This window comes from Xenopus tropicalis, chromosome 4, assembly GCF_000004195.4.
Source record: "Xenopus tropicalis strain Nigerian chromosome 4, UCB_Xtro_10.0, whole genome shotgun sequence".
NCBI classification, from domain to species: domain Eukaryota; kingdom Metazoa; phylum Chordata; class Amphibia; order Anura; family Pipidae; genus Xenopus; species Xenopus tropicalis.
The window spans coordinates 107,964,067-107,991,055 of NC_030680.2; the positions used below are offsets into that span (position 1 = coordinate 107,964,067).

At 37.5% G+C, this 26,989-nt stretch overlaps 1 protein-coding gene across 1 annotated transcript in view; it reads right to left on the minus strand.

The window, feature by feature from the left end:
- Positions 1-5,195: 5,195 nt before the first annotated feature.
- Positions 5,196-26,989, minus strand: part of rgs5 (regulator of G-protein signaling 5) — a 36,439-nt gene continuing 14,645 nt past the window's right edge. The window contains 4 exon segments of the mRNA NM_001079294.1: positions 5,196-7,596; positions 15,740-15,906; positions 21,618-21,679; positions 23,116-23,226. Coding sequence (NP_001072762.1) covers positions 7,435-7,596; positions 15,740-15,906; positions 21,618-21,679; positions 23,116-23,226 — 502 coding nt within the window. The 3' untranslated portion in view covers positions 5,196-7,434.

A 26,989-nucleotide genomic window follows, 5' to 3' on the forward strand; every position in this document is an offset into this window, starting at 1 on the left:
ATGCATACAAACACGGGAACCAAACTATTTGTGTACATTTATTTCATATGCAGTGACACAGAGGGTATACAGCTTAAGCCAAGATATCCAAAGCATGCAAAATATATTTACCATGTTCCACTGTGAGAAACAAGTAGGGTTGGGGCTGGAATATCATCTTTTAATGTGCTCACATCATTAGTATTGAACTGCTTTGTCATAAATGAAAATATTGCAACTGTTTTAATATTAGATTTAAATCTAAACCAAATAATGTATATTAGCATGGAATACTTTAATAGGCATTTCAATTTAAGCCCTTTCAGTCTTACAGAGGTTTGGTGCTCAAAAAGATATATTGGTACCGGTATATGATTGTGTATCTATAAGCCCCCTTCTGGTTATTTGATCTGGGAGACAGAACAATGTATGGAATGCTTATAACAATTACTTTTTTGGGCTGAAAGACAAATATCCAGCACATAATCGATTGCTGCTGTTTAAGCAGGTGTTTATATAAAATATTCTGATTTCACTGCCAATGTATCATAACATCATGAAAGATCTCAGAATTAGCTTCACACTTCCCTCCATAACCTTTTTTAGGCATTCTTATAATGACTGATACAGAAGGAGAACATTCTGTTATTCAAGAAATAACCTGGCAGAGGTTCTAACCAAGAATCTTGGTTTTGGAGAGAGAAAACATTGCTTGCTCCATTTCTTAAAGCTCTGCTATGTGCTTGTTGTGCCCAGAAGAACAGTTTTCCATTACATCCAAATATCTCAAGGAGACATATTTAGCCTCTGTGCGCTTACTGTTATTTAGTGATGTGGTCTGTCTTCTCTTGGACAAAGAAACGATGTCTGGGGAATATAATTTTCCTGACTCTAATTTATATTATTCATGCTAACAGAATCACATTTTTTAGAAATGTCAACCTAATCCAGTGATACAGTCCTTGTAGCTATAACATCTCTCACACCCACTGGAAACATCGAACATGGGTTTTAAAATGGCTGGGCTGAATCATCATGTCTCTGATAACATTAACCTGCATAAGTAATAAAAGGCACTAAGTTTGCCCATTAGTAGTAGCCCCTAGCAACCAATAAGAGGTTTGTTTTAAAACAGGTGACCATTAATTTCTACCTGCTGATTAGTTGCTATGGGCTATTGCACCTGGGCAAACTTAGTGCCTTTTATTACATATGGAAGAAAGTGTGCTAGTGTCTACTTTGTGCCCCATTCCTCCTAGAGTACTTGTCTCTGGCTGTCTCTCTGTGTGGTGATCTATGAAATGATTCCCACAACATATACTTATATATATCTATAAAATTGTATAATCCAGCAAATCCTCTATGCATTATGTATGTATAAGGAGCAAAGCACTATTAAAGATACATTGCTGTATGCATATAGGAAAGGTTTATGATAAACCCTATTAAGCGTAAAGGGGCCTGCAATACACTGCCCTTCTAGAAATAAAAAAGATGAATGTCCTGTTGACAGAGATTCCTTTCATTGTGATATAGTAGGAAAATGTTAAGTTATAACAAACAGCAGTGAGATTTTGCAGCTGCATAAAGCTTTAAATGATAAGTAATGTTTGTTTGAAACTCAGTTTAATAGCATGTCTTTAATCTAACCATACAGTCTGTGTGCTATAAAACTGTGTGCAGCGAATCTACTTCGCAGCTTTTCTGTCTCTGGGGGAAAGAAGATGACTGCATGACTGATGCTGCATTTTTCTTTTAGCTGCAATGTCCCATAGTTATCATTAGGCGGAGCCTCTGCTCTTCAACAATTTGGTCTCTACTGACTTAATGGTGTTTAGTAGCCAGAAGACACATAAGGCTAATGCCACACGAGGCGTAGGGCTGAAATTTTCGGCAAGCGGATAAACGCTTGCCGAAAATTCAGCCCTACGCCTCCTACTTGTGCCTGCACCCGAATGAATGGGATACGCTCGGGTGCAGGCACATGTAGCCGATATACGCATGAAAACGCGAGACTTTGCATTCTCTCGCGTTTTCGTGCGTATTTCTGCTACATGTGCCTGCACCCGAGCGTATCTCATTCATTCGGGTGCAGGCACAAGTAGCAGGCGTAGGGCTGATTTTTCGGCAAGCGTTTTTCCGCTTGCCGAAAAAATCAGCCCTACGCCGCGTGTGGCATTAGCCTAAGGGCTTATATACTAATGCAGGCGCTAACTTACATAACACCCATTGCAACTAGCAATCAATAACACAGTTGCTTTCAATTTTGTATCTTGTTGTGTTCAAAACTAAGGGGTTAATTACTAAAGTTGGAATTTTTTATCTATTTATTGTGGGGATTTTTTGTGATAAAACAGAATTTTTTGTGTAAAAGGCCATCTAAAACCTGTGGAAGTCATGTAGAAAACAATACGAGCTGTCCTAGGCAAACTGTAACAATCTTTAGTTTTAGAGGTTCTTCAGCTTTTGTTTCATTTATAACTACACGAGACTTCAAAGGAAAATGTAAAAACCATGAAAAATGCACGGTTTTCGTGTTCTTTTAGTTTTCGGCCTGCATTTTAATTCGTTTGTGCTTTTTCAATTTGGATCCTTTAATAAATGACTAGACATTTGTGGTTTAGTGGAAATGAGTTTATTTGTGGTTTCAAAAACCTCTAAAACTGGGAAAATCATAACGTTGATCAGTCTGCCTTCACCTGTTGATAGGTTGCTATTGGCAACTACACAAGTGCAATTAAGTACCTATGATAGCTATGTTCATTGAAAAAGTATTAAGGTTATCTCAACAGAGAAACAAGAGTAAGGATGAAGACACACGGAGCTACTGAGTAGCAGTTACTACTAAACACCAGAAATTCCCTGCCAAAGACAATACTGAGAATTGCCTCTGCTAAAACACACGTAGATACAATTGTCAGTAAATTATCAGCATTTCTATTTCTGTAGCTGTGACAAGTAGCTGCTACTAGTAGCTCTGTGTGTCTTCACCCTAAGACCCGTGGAAGCTCAGGCTACATAGCTAGTATAAGTAAATAAACATGTCCACATTTTTTAAACCTTAATGACCAAATGAGGATAAGCAACTTACAGGTTTTGAACTGTTGCAGGACTACCCAGAATCCTCTTTCAGGCTCAGCAGCATTCAGAGACCAAGACATTGTAGTTTGACAACAACTGGAACCCTGAAACTGTGCGTGCACACCAGGATTTTGTCTGGGTGCTAGTTTAGATTTACCCATTTGAAACAAAACATCACTTACATTTTTTTTGGAAAAGATATATTTTTTAACTGACACGAAAGTAAAAGAGCAGGGCTGGATAGCATAGTCCAGTTTAATGATAAAACAAGGTACAGAATGGTGCCATATTTAGGAACTACACCCCTACAAGTGCAAGAAAGGAACTCCTGTCTGTGCTACACAATATGGCTAATTTATTCTCAGCACACTTCGCTAATATTGACAAAAAAAAATTGAGTTCTCAGCTTTTTCACATTGTTATTTAAAGAAGACTGCATTTGTGAAATTGGTGGCTATTTTTGCCTTCGTTTTTGCAATAATATGAATGGGAGTCTCATGCTGCCTGACATGAGATTGACCCCATTGCCTTCCGACTCAACCCTATTGCCTTTCTTCTTTTCTATAGTGAGCAGCCTGGTGCATGCTATAGATAAAGGGCATAGGTTACTGACATTGTCAAATTCATATAGCAGGGCCATTTGTAAATTAACACTTACATGCTCTAATATACTCTTCTGCTTCACAAACAAAGCTTAACCCATTTGTTACTTAGGAGTCTTTCACAAAAGGCATTTAAATGCAGCCCTAATGACATCTCTGGAGAACTTATTAGTTATGCCTGAAAGGAATCTGTAAGGATGATGGTCATTTGAACAGAACATCAAACTGGCGTTACACCTACAAAGCAAGAAAGTTACATATGGCAACAGAACAAGATAACAAAAGGCTTATGCATATCCCAGACATTTTATTGAGCTGTGCAGAGATCATACATGCAAAAGCAATGGCCAAACAGTGCTCTTTTTGCAGAGGTGTCCTATACCCTCACCTTGCTGTTTCACTGATAAAATGATAGTAATAGCATTACTTTATTCTAATTATTTGTCAGCTGTAAAAAAACATTAGTTTCAGGTTGGTAAAGCTGAGCCTTGCCTTTGAATAACACCAAAATTAGTATATGCAACTGCATTACTTGTTAGAGTGCAAGTTTGCACCTACATCAGTGCCAGATGTGACCACTAGGAAAGATGCATAGTTTTATTGAGATTTACAAATCCATAGTAACCAGTCAGCACTTGACATTTATAGGTCTACTGCAGTTAGAATGGTAAAAGGTTTACACCTGATTAGTTGCTATGGAATGGTAGACCCCTAACCCAGAACCACTTTTCCACTGTAGTATGATTATTATTGCAAAGTATAGACATGTAGAGATAACAGAAATGGGGCTGAACATTTGTCTGCAATAAAAAAATGTAGGGTGAACCACTATAGTTAATTCACTCCATTTTCCACCCTAGGACACCTACACAAATCCTCAAAAACTACTTCAAAGACTAATGGACCTCTGGAAAGCATGGTAATTGTTATCTTTAGATAAATCATTCCTTTATATATATTCATCACTTATCACACAAACACAGAGCAAAAATAGTTGGCAGTTATAATAATTTTCATCACCCTATCACTAGCTACTACAAGAAAAAGTTTATACTTTCGCCAGCAAGCGTGCCTGTGTACATGAAAAGTGTAAGAAGACATGGAGCTTTCATAGTTTTAGTACAATTAAATAGTGGTGCTCTGTCTGATGCTGAAAGCCTGTTCCTTATGGAATGCCTTGTTGGCCTGCTTTAGCACAACATGCCTGGATTTATTGAGCCCTTTTGCCTGCCTTACAGAAAGGTTCCCTTCGATATGTTTGTTTATCTTCGTTGCCTTTTTTCATGAAATTAAAGTCATAATGTTTTAGCTTAAAGCTGGGAATTCAGCTGAAAGACACATTCCTATCAGATTAAAAATAATAAAAAAACATATATACAAGATTGTAGAAATGATACCTATATTGGCTAACAATAACAATACATTGCAAGCTTTCGGAGCTCTAAGGCCCCTTCGTCAGGTATTTTGCCTGACGAAGGGGCCTTAGAGCTCCGAAAGCTACAATATTCTTGTATTTGTGTTTTTTTTTTATTATTTTTGACACTGGCTAACAAGGTAATACAGTTTTTGTTTTGTGACTATCAGATTAACAATGCTTTAAAGGGTGTTGCATGGCCAATTCAAGTAACTGGAAATGGTACTTTCACACCAAGAATGGTGTGCTTCTCTTGGGCATTGGCCTCGCATTGCCATTTGGATGTGAGGTTTTGACTTGTAAAGGTGAAGAAGATGATGATATCTGTAAATATAAATGTAACAGACTGCTACAATATTGAATGCCTTGCTCTCTTTTGACAGATTAAGATTAATGCTCTATACTACATTCTCATGATTTGACAGAGCATAATAGACCAATATTTTATTTGCTAGTGCTTCATTTATTTATTCATATAACTGTAGTTTCATTCTTGGCCCAAGGTGCACTTTCAGCAAAAAGTTAATTTTCTTATCTTAGGGTACTGATTTGATTCCTTTTGCCTTGAACTAAATATGTATGGTTAAATTACATAAAGAAATGAGAAATGGTATTCTGTGAAGCTACACATGTTATGACTGCTGCCTTTGTCCTACTCTAGCTCACTCACAGTGCTCTTTCCATTAGTATTTACGGCATCTAACTACTGTGTGTAAACCATCTCCTTATGTTAAATTCAGTAGCAAATAGAACCCCAAGTCATAAAGAGATGGGTGGGGTTAACAAATGCAAATGTGAAAAGTAGAGGAGATTATAAATAATGTGGGAAGAGTATGGCAAAGGAAAATATATTTTTGATAACCATTGTACAGGGAGTTTTCCGTCAATCTATGATAGTTTTCCGGGATAGTTTTTTTCCAGATTAGAATATGCTGCCGTCATGCAGTGATGTGGCAGGTTCATGTGCATGATCCAAAATATAATTAGAAATGTGTAATATCATCTTGTGTACACACACCACGTAGCTGAAATTTATTGAGACCCACAATCTCATTTAACATTTTAAAGAAATAAAAGTTTTTTTTTCTGCCACAAAAAGTAGTTCAGACAAAAAGCAATGGAAAGGCAGTGGCAGCAGATGCTGAGGGTTATTATTTAATAAAATGCTAGGTATGTTTCAGCTATTCATATAGGTGTGCTTTCACTATAAACCCTGAGAGCCTTTATCAGCAAGCCTTCAGCTCCCACATTTACTGCATATTTGACTTCATTCAATCTATCAAACCTTTCTGTAAGCATTTCAACCCATTCCCGAAACATACACCTGACTGCTTTCAAGCCATATAACCTCCCTTTACTTATCATAAGACTAAGAGCTCCATCCTAGCTTCGATAAGTATCCTTTCAATCACGTACAATGACAGTCTGTGCAGGTCACCAGGGCATGTAAAAGCAGTTGTCCTGTGCTCAAATCTGAGGAGATCTATAAAATTAATACAATGGAAGCATTAAGATACACTTGTCATCAACATAACCGAGTGGTAGTTATTAGATTTTGGTCAAATTAATGCATTCATTATTTTAATATTTAGAAACAAATAAATGCTTCCAAATTAGACATTTCTAAAACAGATATGGAAGTATACATTCAGCTTGACTTGTTACATGGACAGCCTTCCTAGATCCAAAGTTTTATTTATTCTTTCTTTACGTTTCCTTTTCTAACAGATGTAATCATGTTACAAAGCCCATACAATGGAAAAAAACCTCACATGTAGGTAATTGTGGCATGCTTGGGTCATGCTGAATACCTTGTTAGTGACAGGGTTAAATATTTGGGGATGGTCACATGTACCATGTCTCCTTGTGTAAGCACATGATTAGTGATTACGGTTACAGTGTCCTTAACCTGTGTGTAATGCTGTTGCATATACATAATGAAGAGTTTCCTTCCTTGAATACTGATAAGCATATTCTGCACTGTAGCAAGCTAAAGGTCAACACTTGGCTTTCTCAGATTCTCTTCATAGTGCCTTATCTCTAGGGTGTTAAACCTATTCATGTTATTAAAAGCTTTATACATTAGAATACATCAGTCTGTCTCTATGACACATGCTGGGATGGGTTTGTGTGAAGAACTGATGGACACCCATCATGTACACATCACTGAAAAAGTTTGATGTGATATATCTGGAGTTGTATATAAATCAACTTTTATATTACACTTATAGGACACCATAACAACAAAATCATACAAAGCACACATTGGCCAAAGCAGACACAATAGGAAAATGCCAGCTAACCAGTGTCTGGGACTCAAGGAGTGCTAAGAATCCACTGCACAGCTCCATTACACCGCTACTTTATTAGCTCCTGATAGAATTCTGAGCGCACAAATCTGGGCAGTGAATCTTTTTCCATCAGAGCAAAAATCTTCTTCTGGGCAAGGTCAAAACTTGAAGACGATGGTTCAACCAAGTTCTTCATGGTAACAGCTTTGGTGAAATGGTCGATATTGACCTATTAAGAGAGAAAGCAAATAAAGATTAAAAAATAATTTTAGAGTAAAGTAAAGTCACAAGTCATCAAAATACATTTTATATAAGTTATGTTAAATTATGTATATAGATAAATAATGTATTGGTCCAGTTACAAATAAGGTGAATCATTTATAGAACCTGCCTTCTCCACATCTACCCGGCAGGGTATTTCCCAACCTTGCTGCCCGCACTAAAAGGAACCATTTATGTCACTTCAAATGAAAATTCTGTTCCTAGAGGGTGGCCTCTGGTTCTTTGTTCTTTTGCATGTGAAAAAGATCCCCTACTGTCTCTAATATTCTCTAATATAATTATAACGAGTAATTATGTCCCCTGACAAGATGCTGGAGACTTGTCTCTTTTAGCACAGCTGTAACATCCGAAGTAGTAATGTGGCTGCCCCTTAAACCATTCCAAGTTTTTAAGGTAAGTGCATGGGGTTTGAGGGGAGTCTTTTGTCTCCTTCCTTTCAGCAGCAGCCCTTGAAGAACCTATGTTGTTTACAGATACCTGTAACAATACTTTTAATTTTTGGCAGTGATTGCCAATGGATGAGGGCTAGGTGTTGACTGCTACCCCAGCCCTAAGAGTTTAGGTTGAGTCCTTAGAACTGTTACTTGCAATCTACAGTCTGTTTCTGCATCATAAATCTCATCTACAGAAAGGTTGTGTACCTACTATGCCTTTATGCCATTATCCAAACAATAAAGTGTGAAATTGACATCTTACAGCATTCCATTTCTCAGATTTAATGTGACCTTGGATGAGCAGAATTTTGCCTCAGCTGGAAAACTGACCGATTGACCTATGATACCTGTGATCTTTACTTTTCAGAACTGATCTAACATGTTTGTCGGCCTTAGTTTTAAATTTTCTTCTGTGTCCTATTTACTCAAGACAGCATATTCATCTTTGTGATCTAATCTAACCTTAGGGGAATATTTAAAGTGAGTTCCCTTTGATTTGTGTTGAAAACATAATAACCATAATCCAGTTTTATTACTAACACCCATTAGGGTGTCTCTACACAAGCCAATTTCACATTCATATTTATCTTGGACTAAAATGTATTTTTCATAAATATATTTTTTTGTGTAATTTGTTGGACATATACACTGTACCTTGTGCTTAAATTGTACACACTTCACTCCCTCAGTGTCACTAAATGGCTTGTTTCCATTTCGGCTGCTAAGGTACAGTATGGTGCTAGGCTCTTTATCACACTGAATACATAGATTAGACAGACATATGTACTGCAAATTTCTCTGCAAATTTCTCTGCAAATTTGGATGGTTTATTAGGAGAATAATTTGGCTTCCAAACCATGTCATACTGATATTCACTGCCTTACTTTTTCACACGGGATCCTCAAATCTCCCGAGTAGTTTATGGGCGGGAGTTTTCTCATGCAGGTCCTTAAAACATATTTGCTTGCGCCTCAGACTGAAAGTCTTAAATTCTAAAGTTGCTTGGATAATAAAATAGTCAGTAAGCTTTACAGGAGACCCAAAGTTTGTAACTGTTGGCAGGAATGGCACACTTACTCTCAGAACTCAACCTGATCATCTACCATTTTGATATGTTGTATAAATATTGCAAAACAAAGCTGTTTTAACTTTACTGCATATAATAAGATATGTAAAATATGTACCTATATGCAGCTAATAATATTATGTTTTTATCCCCAGGGCCTTCTCTTTTTATTTGCTATCCTCTTTTTCTTTCTTTTCCCCTCAATCTCCTCTATATAGTTGTTTATGATGTAGACAACAGCATAATATTGCAATTTACAACTTTACAATTTACAACCTTTTGCTCCTCACCTCTTTACTTTATTTACTTTAGAATTTAAATATGGCTTCTTGGGTCCCACTTACCCTAGCAACCAGACATTGATCTAAATGACAGACTGCAAGACAAATAGCAAAGGGCTTGTCTAGTAGTAATACAATAAATAAAAATCTACCCTGATAATGATTCTGTTTTCTGTTGCAAACTAAATCTGAGCCTGGAAAACAGACAGTATTTTCACATTTCAGGTTTCAGAGAGGGAACCTGAAAGGTAATTAATAACAAAATAGAAAAAGAAGTAGAAAATTAATGTTTCAACAGGTTGTCAGACTGTCAGAGGGGTTTGAAATATGAACATAAGTCTCAGTGAGGACCACATACCTTTTATGGAAAGCCAGATAGCTCTAAACTAAATTCTGCTATCAATGTCTACTATTAACTGAACTGATTTATAATATAACGTGCCCTTAATTTAAATCAGGTGATACAGAATAGATTGGGAGATGAAAGCCAGAAAAGGGAGCGCAAGGACAGGGCAAGAAACAGGAGGGCTAGCTGACGCTCAGCACCATTCTGTCCCTGACGATACTCCCGACCATCACCACAACCAGTGCATTTAACATGTGCCCCAGTCTTGCTGGCACCAAACCACTAAAATGTTTGTGGGGAGTGGACCGTGTGCCTGAAAGTGTAAAGCCCCCCAATCTAGCCTAAAGCACATTTCACTTTGTATACACAGAGTTTCTCAAAGTGAATGCACTGGTTGTAGTGATGATGGGTAGTATCATTAGCGACAGAATGGCGATAAGTGTCAGTTAGCCAGGCAGGGCTAGCTCTCCTAACTAGGCCACTGAATCCCGGCATGTCTGATTATAATCTTTTCTATTAGTAAGGGAGAGTGAGATGCTGAGTGTCAAGTAGAACCAGGCAGGGACAATTATTGTTTTTTTGGACCACAATTAAGTGCTCTACTGTATATTAAATTCCTAGTCTCCAGCATAAGGGCACCACTTAAGATACAATTTTGTATTCTGTGCTAATTTTACATTTTTGGGTATATCGCATACCTTACCTTTTTAGCAGTAGTATTAAATGTTACATTATATCTCAGTATTGAGAGGGGTTTGCAATGGTACAAATTTTCAAGGGGGCTTGGAGAATTCAACCGCATCTTTTTTTTGTGGCTGAATATTTTGGTAATTTGTTTTGGTTTTACCCCGTCATTGCCTGCCAATCACTGTTTCCTCCCTTATTTAACACTGATGTGGAAGGTGCAGTCCAACCACACAATTACTAACTCTTTACATAAACTGCTCTATACTGTACTTTTTAAATTTGCCAGTGCAAGTTAGCACTTGCAAATTTAGAGACTGTCTTTATCTCTGCTGGGCATGTGCCTGATGCCAGTTACCACTATGACAGGATGCCAGCTAGACCCGACATGCTGCTTTCACAGTACAGCATGTCACTAGACTGAGCAGTAAATATTTACACAAGTGGCTGAACGCAGCTCGGGTCACTGTGCCTCTCCCTGGGAGACTCGACATCTGTATTCTGTGGCACAGCTTGCTCCTCTGGGATAAAACATCTGTATCCTGCTGGAAAGAATCAGCATGGGAAGTGAAGACCCAAGATGGGACTACGTGCAGTGTCCTACTTCCAACTTCTAGTACTCTTTGCATTTGTACCACTACCCTGTGCTCATTCAGAGGCTACAGTGCCCGTTTCCCTTATGTAAATGGCAATGACAAGCCCTATTGTAGAAATAACAATCTAATTTCCTGTGTATAAAGGAAACTAAATTTTATACATCTAGAATAATGTTGAATGCTAAGAAATGCAATCAACTGTTTTTAATTAAGATGTTATTCTTACATGGTAAAGACTGGCGTATACACCCTACTGTTGGGAGCTTAAGTCAAGGAGACAACCCATGTGTACTGAGGGGCAAAAAAACAATTTATTTTCTTTTTAATATGAATAAGTCAAATACAAACTGAAATTTGAAAACAAGCTTTTTTAACGAGCCTTTAACATTCTCAATACAGGTATGGGATCCCTTATCCGGAAACACATTATCCAGAAATCTCCGAATTATGGAAAGCCTTTCTCCCATAGACTCCATTTTAATCAAATCATTTAAAATTTTAAAACTGATTTCCTTTTTCTCTGTAGTAATTAAAGTGCCTTGTAATTGATCCCAACTAAGATATAAATAATCCTTATTGGATGCAAAACAATCCTACTGGGTTTAATTAACGGTTTAATGATTTATTAGTAGACTTAAGGTATGGAGATCCAAATTACGGAAAGACCCCTTATCCAGAATACCCTTGGTCCCGAGCATTCTGGATAACAGGTCCTATACCTGTACTAACATGAGTAACAAACTGGTCATTTGCAGTAAACTAATGAAGCCAATTAGGTATTTACTTTTGTTTGTCTAAAAGAAAGAAATTACAGTTACAAGCTCCTGATCAATGATTTGAACAAGGTTAGCAACCTATAGTGACAAATTTCCAATTGGGTTGGTATAGGAGAGCCATTTTGTTTTTGAGCAATAATATAACACGCCTGCTCCCTTCTCTGAGGCAAGAGCAAGCTGTTGACAGTCACTAAATGCAAAATTGTAGGAAACTTTTTCCAACATGGTACAAGATAAAGCAGTGAAATGGGTGGCTACTAAAATTAGGATACACCACAACATATTTAGAGTATTCATAATCCTAGCACATACACACACACACACCCAAACCAGCACAAGAATAGCCATCAGATCTACAGTATGAAACAGGTGATCCCTCACCCTCTAGGGTGGCTGCTGGACTCTAGCTTTAAGCCCCCCTGGAGGACACATAATTATTAATACCCCACTGAAGCTTTTCAGCCTTGCTTGGTACCACAGCAATTGTCTTAGTAGTTCCGAAATGTAACAATGAGGACTACTGAAATAATTTTATAGTGTACCCTTTATTCCAGCTTCAAGAAACACCCCTCACTTCCTAAGGCTAATCTGCTAATTATTAACAAGAGCAAATTGCTTTGCCTATTTTTTAACCTTAATCTCAACCCCACAATTACTCCCAAGGGCCCTATAATGATTAAGAAGGCTACATAATGTGCTAGCTGGAAATATAGTGTGCAGTAGTATCATACTCTATAAATGCAGCTAATATGCAATTTGGGCTAAAAGTATTGTAATTTGTGCAGAAATAACTTACGGCAAAACCTCTTGATAAGTAATAGGGTTAATTTCCCCAAGTTAAGGATGTTTGCTCTAAGCCTGGTATGGCTGGCAGCTATTTATTACATGGTGATGTGGATTAGTTGACTAATTAGAATTTGGAAATGCACCAAAAGCAACAATATAAAAATATATATAAGCATAACAGGAAAAAGGGATACATTATTAACCAGTAACACTCATTTCATTCCCAGGAGAAATCTCGCTGCAAGATGCTGTGCTACTCCTGACAGTATCTTCAAAACATAAGGCCAGATTTAGTTTGATGAGAAAAGCTTAACTCATAATTCAGTTCTAGATTTTCCCTTATTGCCAGATGCAATTCAATTAGAAAAACTTGTGAAAAATCTCACTGTCAATCACATGATTACTCTATAAAAGGGGGAACGCCGCCAAAACACAGCTTAAGCTCTTTTAAAATTAAACATAATTTTAAGCAACTTTGCAATATATATCAGTTAAAAAATACACAGACATTTCTTGATTTTTAATCTAATAATATGGTTTGCAACAGTTACCTAAGGCTGATGGCAGACGTGGCGTTTTTACGCTGCGTATTTTCCCCACCTAAAAACGCCGCACAACCCACACAGCCCCTGACTATGGCGTTTTTCAGCCTAGTTCTGGTGACGTAGCAAATCCCGTTTCCCATGGTGCTAATAGTGCGAAATAGTAAAAAACGCCGCATATTTCCGCAAGGTCTGGCAGCTGCCTTTGTGTATACATAGGAATAGGTTGCTGTGCAAATAATGGCGTATTTCGGCAAACGCATGAAAAGTCCCTGGTAGCGCGTTTTCTAGCGTATTTACGCATTGTGTGTTTTCCATCGAGACTGTTTCAGTTATTTCTATGGATGATGATATCGTGCGTTTTTCAGCCGCCGAGAGAATTAGAAAATACGCAGCGTAAAAACGCCTCGTCTGGCATCAGCCTAAGGCAGGCCCCCTGCTAATCTGGCTGTCTACTTTGAGAATAAAAAAAACAGTAGTCGACTGTTCTCAGCCTGCATCCTCAAAATCCCACAATCCCCTGCACACATGATGTTAATAAGGAAAAGAACAACACAGTGCAAAGCATTGTGGGCTATGTAGTTCCTGCATGCTGCCTGTAAGCTGTGGAAACGTTGTTACAATTTGTAACATCATTGTTTTAGTCCCTCCTGTACTGCCAGGATTTTAAATGATACAGTTTTGCAGTTGGATTTCAGCATATGGTACCGATTCATACTTTTTGAAGGAAAAGATTACAGTGATACAAAGTTTGGTTTGGAAACCAGAGTTCCCCTTCAAAGTCTATGGGAAAAAAACTGGAACTGAATTAGGAGAAAAGTTTTTTCTCATCAAACTGAATCTTGCAATAAGTTTGCATGTGACAGTTTTGTTTATGTCTTAGACATCATTATGTACCCCTTTTACAAAAACATTACTAAAAAAAACAATATTAGACAAGGGGCCAGTTTATGGTTAATTGACATTCTTTTCCGATTGGTAACCATATAAAAAAAAAAAAAACATTTTCACTGGAATTGGATTGGATCTTGCCTATAGTTCTATTTTATGATGTAAAATGAACCTATACACCCCCCCCCCCCCCCGAAGACTACAGCTGTCTCAAACTTACTGTATATATTTTTTAGGCAGAGTACATGCTGCAGTTACACAAATTAGTGGCCCCTACATTAAAGCCCTGGCATGGCTGAGATGAAAGGGTTTGGTAATGCTAATGGCTATCTGTTCATGGCAAAATGTATAACAGCGTTGTGTCTGAGACACAATTACGTTCTTGGAAACACACAAGCCTGGAAGGCAGAATGATATAACATGTTAAATTAACTGTGTACCATAGAGGACTGGTACTTTCAAAGCCATTATGTATTTTTCCATTGCTTTATTACATTCAAACATTAATCTAAATAAAGTAATGTCATTTTCTATTTCATAACAATCCAAGCTTGTGCACAGACTTGTTTGGGGGTGGAAAATGTTCTGCCTGTGGAACACCCTAAGCTTCGGTCATCATGAGGTAGCTATGTACAAAGAAGAGAAGTCATTTGCAGATACATTTTGTAACTGCTTCCCCTCTATAAGTGAGCCCTTGGGTTTGTGGGTAGTTATAAATAAGGCAAAATCATTCAGTATTAACAATACATGTTGCATATGCAGACATACTGCTATAAAAGTTATATGGGTGATATATGAATTTTATTTAAAAAGAATTTTAGCCAAATATATTTGGCAGGAAAATAACATGCATTTATAAAAAATGTTGGGAAGAAAAGCCTAAAACGGAACGATATAAGGGAAATATTATAATCAGTTACTTCTGAAGGCAGCACGGATGTGCCATTATTTAGGTCTCAGAACTATAACTGAGATTTATCAAACTGGGGTTTATCAAACTGGCATTTTGATATTTTTCCATTAATTACCACTTTCTTGACTGTCAGAAAAAGTCGGCATAAAGGATTCAGACATTTTTTCTGCCTTTTGTATTGATTTGTATATAAATCGTTAAAACTATGGTTACCAATCGGAAAAGAATGTCAATTAACCATAAACTGGCCCCTGGTCTAAGACATAAATGGTAGAACAGTCCCTTGTGAACAGAATACTACTACTATTAGCTCTTTGTAGCTAGGTAACCTGCTGGTATGTTGCCTTGTGCCTTTGTACATGCCCCATAATTGTGAGATGACACCTTAAGGTCATCTTTTCAGGTCCCTAACTTAACTGTACCTTCCTACAATGGGAGTTGTAGTTTAGCAAACCTGAATAAATACAGACTAATGTCATAGATTTAGGAATATTCCTTTTGCAATATTCCTTAAAATACATGAGTGGTGCTACAATTATTTATTATTACTATTACTACATAAGGAAACTGGTAACTATAGTTCCTGTAATGAGTAATGTTGCAGTTATAACAAAACACATTTACCTCTGGTTATAAAAACAATATGACATCCTGTATTATACACATACAAAACATACAGTGAATGCCCTGTCATGCTTCATATGGAGAGAGGTGATGGTAGGTTGAAATTGCCCAATCGGTGGCAATTAGAGAGACATTAGGACATTTATTATACCTCTCTGGGAGCCTCTGTTTGGATGAACTCATCATAGATCTTTTTGGCCTTGGTTGCCATCTTGGATGGAGACTTGACCTTTTTGTAATCCTCACAGGCCATCCAGAACTCAATGTTCTCCTCACTGAACTCTGACTTCAGGAAACCCTGGAAGACAGAGAGACCATCTGCAGAGGAAGGGAACATAATTCAATATGGCATGGTAACGACTTAAACAGAATCTCAAGTCACAAAGTCAGTTACAGAAAACATTATCTTAGACACCAAGGTTTAACATAATATAAAGAAATACTATCATGGGAAAACATGTTTTTTTACAAAACACATCAGTTAATAGAGCTTCTCCAGCAGAATCCTGCATTGAAATCTGCTTTTCAAAAAGACAAATATACTTTTTGATATTTAATTTTGAAATTTCGCATGGGGCTAGCCATATTATTCATTTCCCAGGGTGCCACAGCCATGTGACCTGTGCTCTGATAAACTTCAGTCACACTTTACTTGGAGTGATGCCCCCCCCCCCAGCAGTTGCCCGGCAGAAAAAAGGGAAGGTAACAAGAAGGTAACAGTTGGCTACCTACACCTGTATTGCTAACAATGCTCTCATGCCCCACCTAGTGGTAGGTATGTGAATAGTAAAAACCAGTAAAAACCCAAGTCCAGGTCAGCCGAATGATGACTTGTCCACTTACATAGAGTAGAAGAAACATTGGTTCTTTCTGAAAGCTCACACAGTGACCCAAGATGGCTGCCTACACACCAATATTACAACTAAAAAATACATTTGTTGGTTCAAGAATAACATTTTAGATTGTATAATGAATTATTTGCAATGTTAGTAATTGGTATAATATTGCAATAAAAACTATACCATAAAAATCATGAGAGAATCCATTTATAGTAGATTTTATTTTTCTGTATCATTCATTGGCTATTTTTCTGTGTCACTCATTTGCTTTTCGTCTATATTTTCTGAAACTTTAAAAATGATAATGTGTGCATTTAAAATGTTTGTTTCCATTTATAAAGGTCTACAGTAATCTACAGTAGTCTCCAGTTAAATGTCTAAATGATTCTTGTTATTCTTGGACACTCGGACACAAAAGTCATATATCAGTTGTAATGGGTTTAAACTCTTAAAAACTGTTTTTTCTAGTTCGTTGGTGCTGGGACACCAGAAGAATTTGTGCAGTCAGGGAAGGAAAGTGAGTTTTTGTTTGGGGGTTGAATATGTTGCTGTTGATCTCTTTTTGTGAAAGCTAACACTAACTTCATATGAGTGTACTGGTTACATGCAGAAATGTTCTATGGCCACTGCCCATGGACAGACTGAAGTGCCCACTAACAGTGATAGCCATCCCAGTGTAGTTACTGACATGAACAAAATAACAGTGAGCAACTGATGAATAGGTAAGAATCAAAGAGAATCAAAAATTAGCGAAACGCATTTGTTGCACAATTTTTTTGTCGCCCACATCTTTTTTTGCCGATCCCGTCTTTTTTTTGTCGCCTGCATTTTTTTACGCGACCGCGGCCCTTTTTTTTACACGACCGTGCCCAATTTGACGCATGGCGGATTTTTTTTACGCATTATGAATTTTTATGCGCCGAATTTTCACTAAAGTTTCGCAAAACAATTCGCCAATGGGGAAATGGGGAAATTAGCTGCAAATCCATGCCTGGCAAAAAAATTTGCTCATCACCACTGTTAAACACACCATGCAAAATCCAATTCAGTCTGCATAGCCAAAGAATGTATAAACAGGTATCAGATTCTTTGGAAAAAAAAACAAAAAGAACTATTTTTATGGGAAAACAGTCATTATAAATAAGGAAGTTTAGAGAGAAAAACAGTGTTGGAGGATTCGGAGAAATAGACTCTGTGTGGTTTCCTGCACCACGCATGGTTCTCATATCATTTACATTTTCTAGTAAGAATATTTCCATCTTGTTTACTCATAATAGACATCTGTGTATGTTACAGTAAAGATGATCAATGCAATTATTTTTCCTTGGAAAGAAAGATAGTACACACACAGCAGAATAATATTCTCATGTATTCTGCTTGCAGAGAGGGACGTGGCTTCACCATAGAAACACATGGCAACGGAAGAAATACAAGTGGAGTAATCTAATAAAAGTTGCACATTTGCAAGATAGCCTAAAGAAATATAAATCAATATTAAATCTGATTCAAGTAATTTAGAAGAAATCTATTCACATTTAATTGCCATGCACTTTCACATAGACAAATCAAGATGTGATTTTAGATCTGATTGGTCACTTTTGAGCCCAAATGGGAATCTCAGCAATGATCAGCATTTGTGGCCCCGTGTTGTACCCTATAATTTTAGCTCTTTTGGCAAAGTGTCCATTACACCTGTTTAAATCACATTACTGTCAATGAACTGTTGTAGGAATAAACTACATACATTTCTCTCTTACAGCATGTTCAGCTTCTCCCAATTAATGGAACCAAACAGAAAGGAATCTATTTAGTAAAACTATGAAAACTAATTTTAATCTCCATGGTATTCTTGTTATGTTCCTCCCAAAAATGTTTGTTTTTTTGCGTGCAACTTTATCTCTGTAAAAAATGTATTCTGTAAAAATAGATATATATTTCAACAAGACATTCCCATAGATGTATAGTTATAATATCAGAAATTATCCCTGTGCTAAAATATTTTTCAGCAACTTGCTTGATACAGTGCTTTCCAGTTATAATGGTTTAGGTCACCTCAGAGTAGGCAAACACTGTGAGAAAATCAATATCGTAATTGTAAAGTAGAAAAAAGGGTGGAACTAAATATTTTGCCCAAAACATTGTTTTAATGAATGGAAAAAAATCTTTGAATTAGTGAGAAACTCATCTTTACTAATGCTCATTAAAGCTATTTGAAAGCAGTTTTCTCACCACTGAGAGTATCATTTCACTGTCTGGGGCACAAAACAAACCTGCTAATGTATTTCTACAGCAATACTTGGCTTTTATTCCTATTCAAGCTGAGCAGAAATTATCTAAAAATGACAGCACCCATAGCAGTCACAGGCTAAGATTAATGGCACAGGGGCTCTGCCCAAGGCTGTATTTAGGTCCTGTGTCACCCTAGGCACCGAGCTAAATATGCTCCCAGATTGGGGAAGTGACATACGAAGTGATGTCACACACAACATCGGGCAATTGGGCAACCTACCCCCTCACCCGCACAGCTCCGGTGCTGGATTTCTGAAGAAACTTTCCAGCCAGGGGGATTTTTGATTTTTTTTTTTAAAAGGAAAATTTATTATATAAGTACCTGAGAGTCGCCCCCCAAAAACTGCCTCCCTAAGCACAGGCCCTTGGGTGCCTATATATAAATACAGCCCTGGCTGTGCCTCACTTTTTTTTTTTTGCCTGCCTTTTCTAGAGATGCAGAAAAACTGATCCAGTCAAGAGAATGGAAGTGAATCTGATTTTCTCTGCACGGATAAAATGCAGGTGGAGAAAAACCAAGGCACAGCCCTGTGCATCACTAGCCTAATGTCTAATACATGTACTTGTAAGCTTTAATGAGCCAAGCCCTCTTTCCAGCGTCCATTGATCAGTATTTGTATGTAATTTGTGTGTTTGGTGTATATACCCTTTTTTGGTCAGTGCTGCACAATATGCCATTGATTTATAAATACAAATAATATTTGTAAGGATGATTTCTATAAAAGCAAAACGTATAAATGAACCTACATTTTCACCCAAAGACATGATACAGTCATTCTTTCCCCCTAGCACCTGCAGCCTTTATTGGCTCACAGAAAATACATTTCTTCAATAGACAAATGACTATATAAAGAGTACAAATGGTAACCCTGGAGTGATATAACTGAATACACAGTGTTATATAACCAAATCAGATGTGCATTTACAAGTTGAAAAGCATGTTTTTTGTCTTTGCATTGATTGCAAACTGTAGCCTATTCAAGGAGTACATGTATATTTCTGCAGCAGATATAAAGTAATTATTTAAACAGTTTGAAAAGCCATGAAGGCCACAATATTGTTATAATTACAGATCTGACAGGACAGATTATAATTAAGCAGGAGAAAATATGACAAAATAGGACAATAGAAATTCAAACTTCCATTCTCTTCTGCCTGAGTGTATACGCTCGGTACATGCCGGAGGATGTTGTTTGGCAAATAAGCTTAGTACAAGTTATTATAATATGCGGTAGCCCTGGGCAACTCAACAATAGCGCAATCTTATGTAAGGACTGAAAAAGGGGAGGTAGGCACTAAGCCAAAACTGAGGTGTTATGAGGTGTTTGTAGTTAAAATATTTATGTAATATGAGCCAAACTGAGAATGCTTTTCATGTATCAGTTCATAATGTGGGTTGTTTATGTAACTGGCATTTGCCTTTGTAGTTTTAACAGGAATTGTTTCCATTACAAAGGGAAACCAGAGTTTTGCTCATTTGTGCAGAGAAGAGTTTCACTGATCCCCAACCATTGGCTTGTGAGCACCATGTTGCTCCCCAACCTCTTGGATGTTGCTCCCAGTGACCTCAAAGCAGGTACTTATTTTTTCATTTCTGGCATGAGGGCAGAATTTACCTGAATAAAAAACCCATGTACTGCCAAACAAACCCCCTTGTAGGCTGCCAGTCCACATAGGGGCTACCAAATAATCAATCATGGTTGTGTTTCTCTCCAACTCTTTTTACATTTGAATGTGGCTCGTGGTAAAAAAGGATGAGAATCTCTGATCTAATATATGGGTATTAAAGCACCATTAGCTCCCCTTGGAGAACAGTAGAGCTTCATTAGTTCCCTAGGATTGTTGGGTAGTACAATCTGTTGATTATACTAAGGAGACAATAAGGCTACACAGTAACCTTACAATGTCTTGAACAGCGATCCCCAACCAGTGGTTCATGAGCAACATATTGCTCAACACCCCCTTTGATGTTGCTCCCAGTGACCTTAAAGTAGGTGCCATTTTTTAATTTCTGGCTTGGAGGCAAGTTTTGGAAGCACAGAGACACAGTTTTAAACAAAGCAGACATACTGCAGGCTAGCAGTCTACATGAGGCTACCATATAGCCAATCACAGTCCTTTTTGGCATCCCCAAAGAATCCTATAGGACTCCATGATCACTTAATGACAGAAGGAACTCCCTACATTTCCTTTTGATATAGGAAAAATAGTACACCATTACTTGTGATGTTAGGACAAACTGCATTGTGGTGTGAAAAGGAGGGCTCAGTTATTTAATTTTGTGATTAGGTCAGATTAGATGACGTGTGTCAAAAACGACGGCATTTCATCTTTGTAAAAGATTAGTCCGAATACCGAACCAAAGAGAACTGCACGCAAAGCGCTAGGTGAAAATTTTTCAACTTTCGTGTTTATTTGACAAAAAGTCACATGATTTTAAGGATTTGGTTGGGGCAGAGGCATGGATTCAGGTGAATCTAAATCCTGCTGAGAAAGGCCGAATATTGGTGGAATCCAGAACTGAATCCTGGATTCTCTGCATCCCTAGTCTGAATACTTTTGCACTGTATAGAGACCAACAGGTTTGTTTCATGTGTCATATGTTTCACATCAATGTGACAGTGACTGTGTGAATAACAGCAGACTAATACATACAAAACGTCAGATGATTGTGGTGTTTCCTTAAACCCTTCTAGGAATTCAAACCCTTATGGGGTCAACTAAAACCAAAGGACAAAAAGGTCTGCTTTTTCCAGTCAGTGGAATATTCCTGCTTGTGGGAAAAAATAATCTCTAAGGGGTCAATGGCATAAAGCCGCACAAGGCAGAGCTTGTGCAAGGGGACACAGACAGGAAGCAGCAAGGAGCAGGGAGACAGAAGACAGACAGTAGAATACTCACAGCTGTTCTGCAGCAGCTTATCCAGTGAATCACGCCATTGCCCTGCTTCTTCTGCCGATGGCCTGACAAAGAAATCAGAAGCCCTAATAAAACATGGCTCCAAGCTCAGTACTTTATGCACAGTATATACATTATGTCCCACTCTATAAATATAATGTACAATCAATTTACTGCAGGTATGATACAGACAGCCTGGCATACAATAGGAGCAGGTCATTCACCTGCATGAAATATACATTGCTAGGGGACGAGTTTTAGTTATGGCTACAAACACAACATGGTTTATTTAATCCATATATTGTAACTGTGGTGTTTCGATAAAGAGATGGGAATTTACAGTAACTTTCCTCATCGTGCTGAAAATTCATTGCTTATGGCAAATGACATTGGCCAGAATCAGTTCAGTGAGAACAATGAAACTCATGAAAATAAATTGGGAATTGTTTTTCCCATCAAATTGTATCTAACCTGTTGTCACTTATAAGACAGGGAACAGTGAAATAAAATGCTTTATGGGATATTTTACAGCACCCAATAATTATTCCTGAATTTAATTAGAGAGGTTTTAGAACCACAGTATCCAATATGTCTCTATCATTTATCAAGGTGATTAGATCTACGAGAGGGAGTACAAACATTATTTATACAGAGCACCTGTGAACTCCAAACAAGAACAAAGCAATATCAGATACAAAAAAAGACTGCCCTGAGCACTAATTTTTGTCCTGCACTGAAGAGAATTGATAGGAAAAGCCAAGGACAAGCAAGAACAGAATAAAAACTGTTAACTGTGCACTAACTATAATATATTTCTCATCTCTAAACCAGTTTCACCATAAAATTAAAACTTAAAAGGGAAATGATTATTAAAAATATGTTTTACTTGCACTAAAGCTAGGTGCTATGTAAAACTATATCAAGTAAAACGTAGGGAAAAAGATTTGGTTAAATGAATCTTTATTTTACTTTTTTTTAGGTATTAATAGTATACACACAATCCTTTTATATTATATAATGTGATTTGGAATCACATTTACTTCTGAAAAACTGTAGCTGTGTTGTCACCTTGTTTAATGTGAAAAATTAATAAAAATCATTGAAAAGAAAAGAATAGGAACTGGGCCTGAACTGGATCTGCTATGCCCAGAAGAATCATGTAGGTAGATCAAAGGAAAGTTGTATCCTCTGATCTCAAGAAATGGGTCTGATAATATATAGACATAAGGACGGCCTTTAACATGATGTAAATTATGTCATTTTTGAAACAATGTAAAATTATACAATAACATTTACTATGAAAGCATAAGTGAAGAGTTAGAAAATCAATCCCTGAGACATGTCAGCCATCCAGAAGACCTAAACAGCCCTTAGTTCTAAACTAACTCAGTTAGAAGACTGACTCCCAAGTGGAAGTTCAAGGCAGAGTCAAGATTCTAAATGTAAGTATTACAGGCAGGAAAGACCATCACACATAAAATATATATGCAAAAAAACATACTTAGAAGCTTTTGGTGTTTTTTCAGGCTTATCTGGATAGGGGATAATCAAATCGATGGCTGATTCAGGCTTCTGGAGAAGAGTCCCGAGTTTGGTCTTTATCTCCTTTGCTCTAAGGAGAAACAAAAGAAGGTAACAAATCAGAAGAATGCATGATGGGATCATAAACCACACACGTGGCACCTACTTGCAAGCTGTTATGGTATCCAAGTCATTTTCTGTGTCACCATGCTGGTGAGTTCTGATGATTGTTCACCAGCTGTGAAGTGACACAATTTGACCAGAAACATGAGGCTTTCCAGCTTTTACTAAAATACATTTCATGTCCCAGCATCCTAGGGTAGTGATGTTGGAAACTGTAGAACTGCAGCAGAAGAGTTAATGTAATCCCACTTCCCAAATCTCTGCTTTATGTCATATTATTCCTTCAATATTCATTCCATTTGTGACCCTTTCTTTCCTATCCTTTCCCTTTCTTTCCAGTACTTTATTTATAACCTCTGCATCCTTTCCCATTAATTTAAAGGATCAGTAACACCAAAAAAATTAAAGTGTTTTAAAGTAATGAAAATGTACTTTACAATGCACTGGTAAAAGTTGTATGTTTACTTCAGAAACACTACTATAGTTTATATAAATAAGCTGCTGTGTAGCCATGGGGGCAGCCATTCAATCTGAAAAAAGAGAAAAAGCACAGGTTACATAGCAGATAACAGAAAAGTTCTGGGATTCTATCTGCTTAACTGCCTGCACCTTTTCTCCTTTTTTCAGACTGAATGGCTGCCCCCATGGCTACAAAGCAATGTGTTTACCTAAACTATAATAGAATTACTGAAGCAAATGCACCAATTTTACCAGTGCAGGGCAAAAGTACATTGTATTTTCATCATTTTATATTTTGATGTTACTATTTCTTTAAAAGCTCTGAATGAAACTGTCTATTTCATTCCTTCATATTGTATGTTTAGTGCACAATCTCTTTCTTTTCTACACCTACCTCTCTTTTCAAAATGTAGGCATCTATTCTAGCTTTTACCCGCCCAAGCAAACCAAGTGGGAAAAGACCAAATCAATAAAAAATGGCTAAGTCTCAACATTTGACATTGTCAGCTATAAATACAGCATACCAGGTTTTCTAAAGACACAATTAATGTATGAATTTAAGAGTTCAACAAAAGCCATAATCTCTGATTTTCAACATATGTGGTAACCAGTTGTTGTTGTTGCCCTGACAGACCCACATCTATTTCTCTGGTCTTATATCAGTATTTAAAAAGGGAAGCCATTTTTGAGAATATGCTTGGGATTTAGTGACATGAAAGGCTCTGAGTTTATTACCTCCTTCTGTCACCTGACCAAGCTGGAAGGGTGCTCTAGGCAAGGCTGCCTGGGGGGTGTGGGGGGTGATGAGCTGGAGGGGAGCCTCTTTTCACAAACATTGCTGACACTCGCCCAGGGCCAGACTCTCCCTTTCTCTTACCCAGGGCCCAGTAAAGGGGTAGGCTGACAGAAGAGGTACGTGACTAGTGCCCCCCACCTAGGCTCATAACTTTTTTGCCTATCCCTAGTTCCAGTCCTGTCTATCACTAAACATCTAAAAGGGTTGAATTTGCCTTGCAGAACTGGAATTTTCTCTTCTATGGCTTTACACATTTTCTGCTTTTTGATTTTAAGGCCTTCTAACCAGATATAACTTTTCTTTGATATTTATGTGGCTGTAATAATTTGAAATAAAAAGTAAATATTAATATACATTCAGACTCACCCTATGTCCCAGTACCTGAGAAAACTGCCAAACCTAGGTTAGCTCATAACATAATGATAACTATAGGGAGAATGCAGTAACAGCTGCTTGCCTATTAGTCTGCTGTCTGACAGCAACACCAGATTGGTGGCTATGGGTTACTAGATCTTAAGGAGACCTTCCGCCTGTTATCGTGTTTCCCCACTTTATTTATCGTGTTTCCCCACTTTATCGTGTTTCCCCACATCTTTATTGACCTGTGATGAAGCTTTTCGCAAACATAGGCTAAGGAGATTTTTTAAAAGTCTATGTTTATAGTACATGCAATCACTTCATTGCCTAAATTACTTAATACGGTAATATTTATTGACATATACAAAGTAGTTTCTATTTTTGTTTTCTTTACTACCATATAATATATTTAATATGGATAACTATGGGATACTGCATCTTATTAACGTTTGCAGTTGGGATGTCCAGTCACAGTATTAACGGCCATGACAAAATGTAATACAGAGCAAGTAAATATACATGACATGTACCATCCAAAAAAACAAGTGGGGACAGCCACATCAGTAATACAGAAACAGATACAGTTACTTTGATTGCATATTATACTGTAGCATAGTAATTGTGCTTTGCTTTATACTACGGACAGGCTGTTATCACTATCTGTGATAAATAATGGCAAATGCTAACACTATTTTACTTGCTGCAAGAGCATGCCATTATAAACAGGCACCAATATGTGTTGTAGGAGCTCAGGATCAATGTGCCTGTGCAATGATATATTTAGTAGCTAGTAATATACCTACCAGGTTCCACTTTGGAACCCAATTATTACTAGTAGGCTTCCCAGTACTCAATATTGATTTTCTGTTGGCCAGGTAAAATGTTATCTTGATATCCCCATGTTGCCTTCTTGGAATGGGGGATATAGAGTGTAGTTATATAGCATCTGCGGGGCTGACATCTCTGCCTTACAGCAAAGAAGACATAATTTATGATAACTCAGCTTCTATTGTGCTTATCTTTGCTCCAATCAAAGAGCCACTGTGTGGGCCCCATAAAAAAATCATAACACAAAGCTAACAGATCAGAATATGAAGTGGAAAACACATACGATGAAATGCAACAAAAGACAGAAAGTTTCCATAATTGGAGCGCTGTCTTCTCATCAAAGTGAGCTGCTGCTATTTCCAGAAATGCAGTTTATTTGTTCTGGGGTAACAGCTTTCATGCAAGAATTTATCTGGACTGAAAACAGTAAGATGTTCTGCTTTATCTTAATTTATCAAGCACATAAGTCATTTTTCAGAATATTTCAGAGCAAAATCTAAACAGGTCCGCAAATGGAAAACTATCCATCATAACAGGGTTACTAAGGACTTGTATTTATGGAGAGAACAGGTTAAAGGCAAATTATTCCCTCAGAATGAATACTTAACCAACAGATTATTCATTTAAATCATGTAAAGTGGCCTATTAAAGAATCTTACCAAACTGGAATATATAAATCAGTAAATATTGCCCTTTATGTCTTTTCTCGTGAGCCACCATTTTGTGATGGGCTTTGTGCTCCCTCAGAGATCACCTGACAGGAAATAATGCAGCTCTAATTGTAACAGGAAGAAGTGTGGGAGTAAAAGACCGAACTGTGCCCATAAATTAGCTGAAGTATCACAACATTACATTTACATTTCATTAACATTTATTTATAAAGCGCCAACATATTCCGCAGCGCTGTACAATATGTGGGTTACATACATTGGACATACAGAGTAACATATAAAGCAATCAGTAACCGATACAAGAGGTGAAGAGGGCCCTGCCCAAAAGAGCTTACAATCTACAAGGAGAAAGGGTTGAGACACAAGGTGTGGGAATGGGCATGACCAGAGTTGTGAGAGGTGGGGCACAGGGTATTGCTAAACTAGATTAGGGCAAGCCTCTCTAAATAAATGTGTTTTTAGAGATCTCTTGAAGGCAGAGAGATTGGGAGAAAGTCTGACAGTTTGTGGGAGCGAATTCCAGAGAAGGGGGGCAGCCCTTGCAAAGTCTTGAATGCGAGCGTGTGAGGAGGGAATGAGAGAGGAGTTGAGGAGCAGGTCAGTAGAGGAGCGTAACAAGC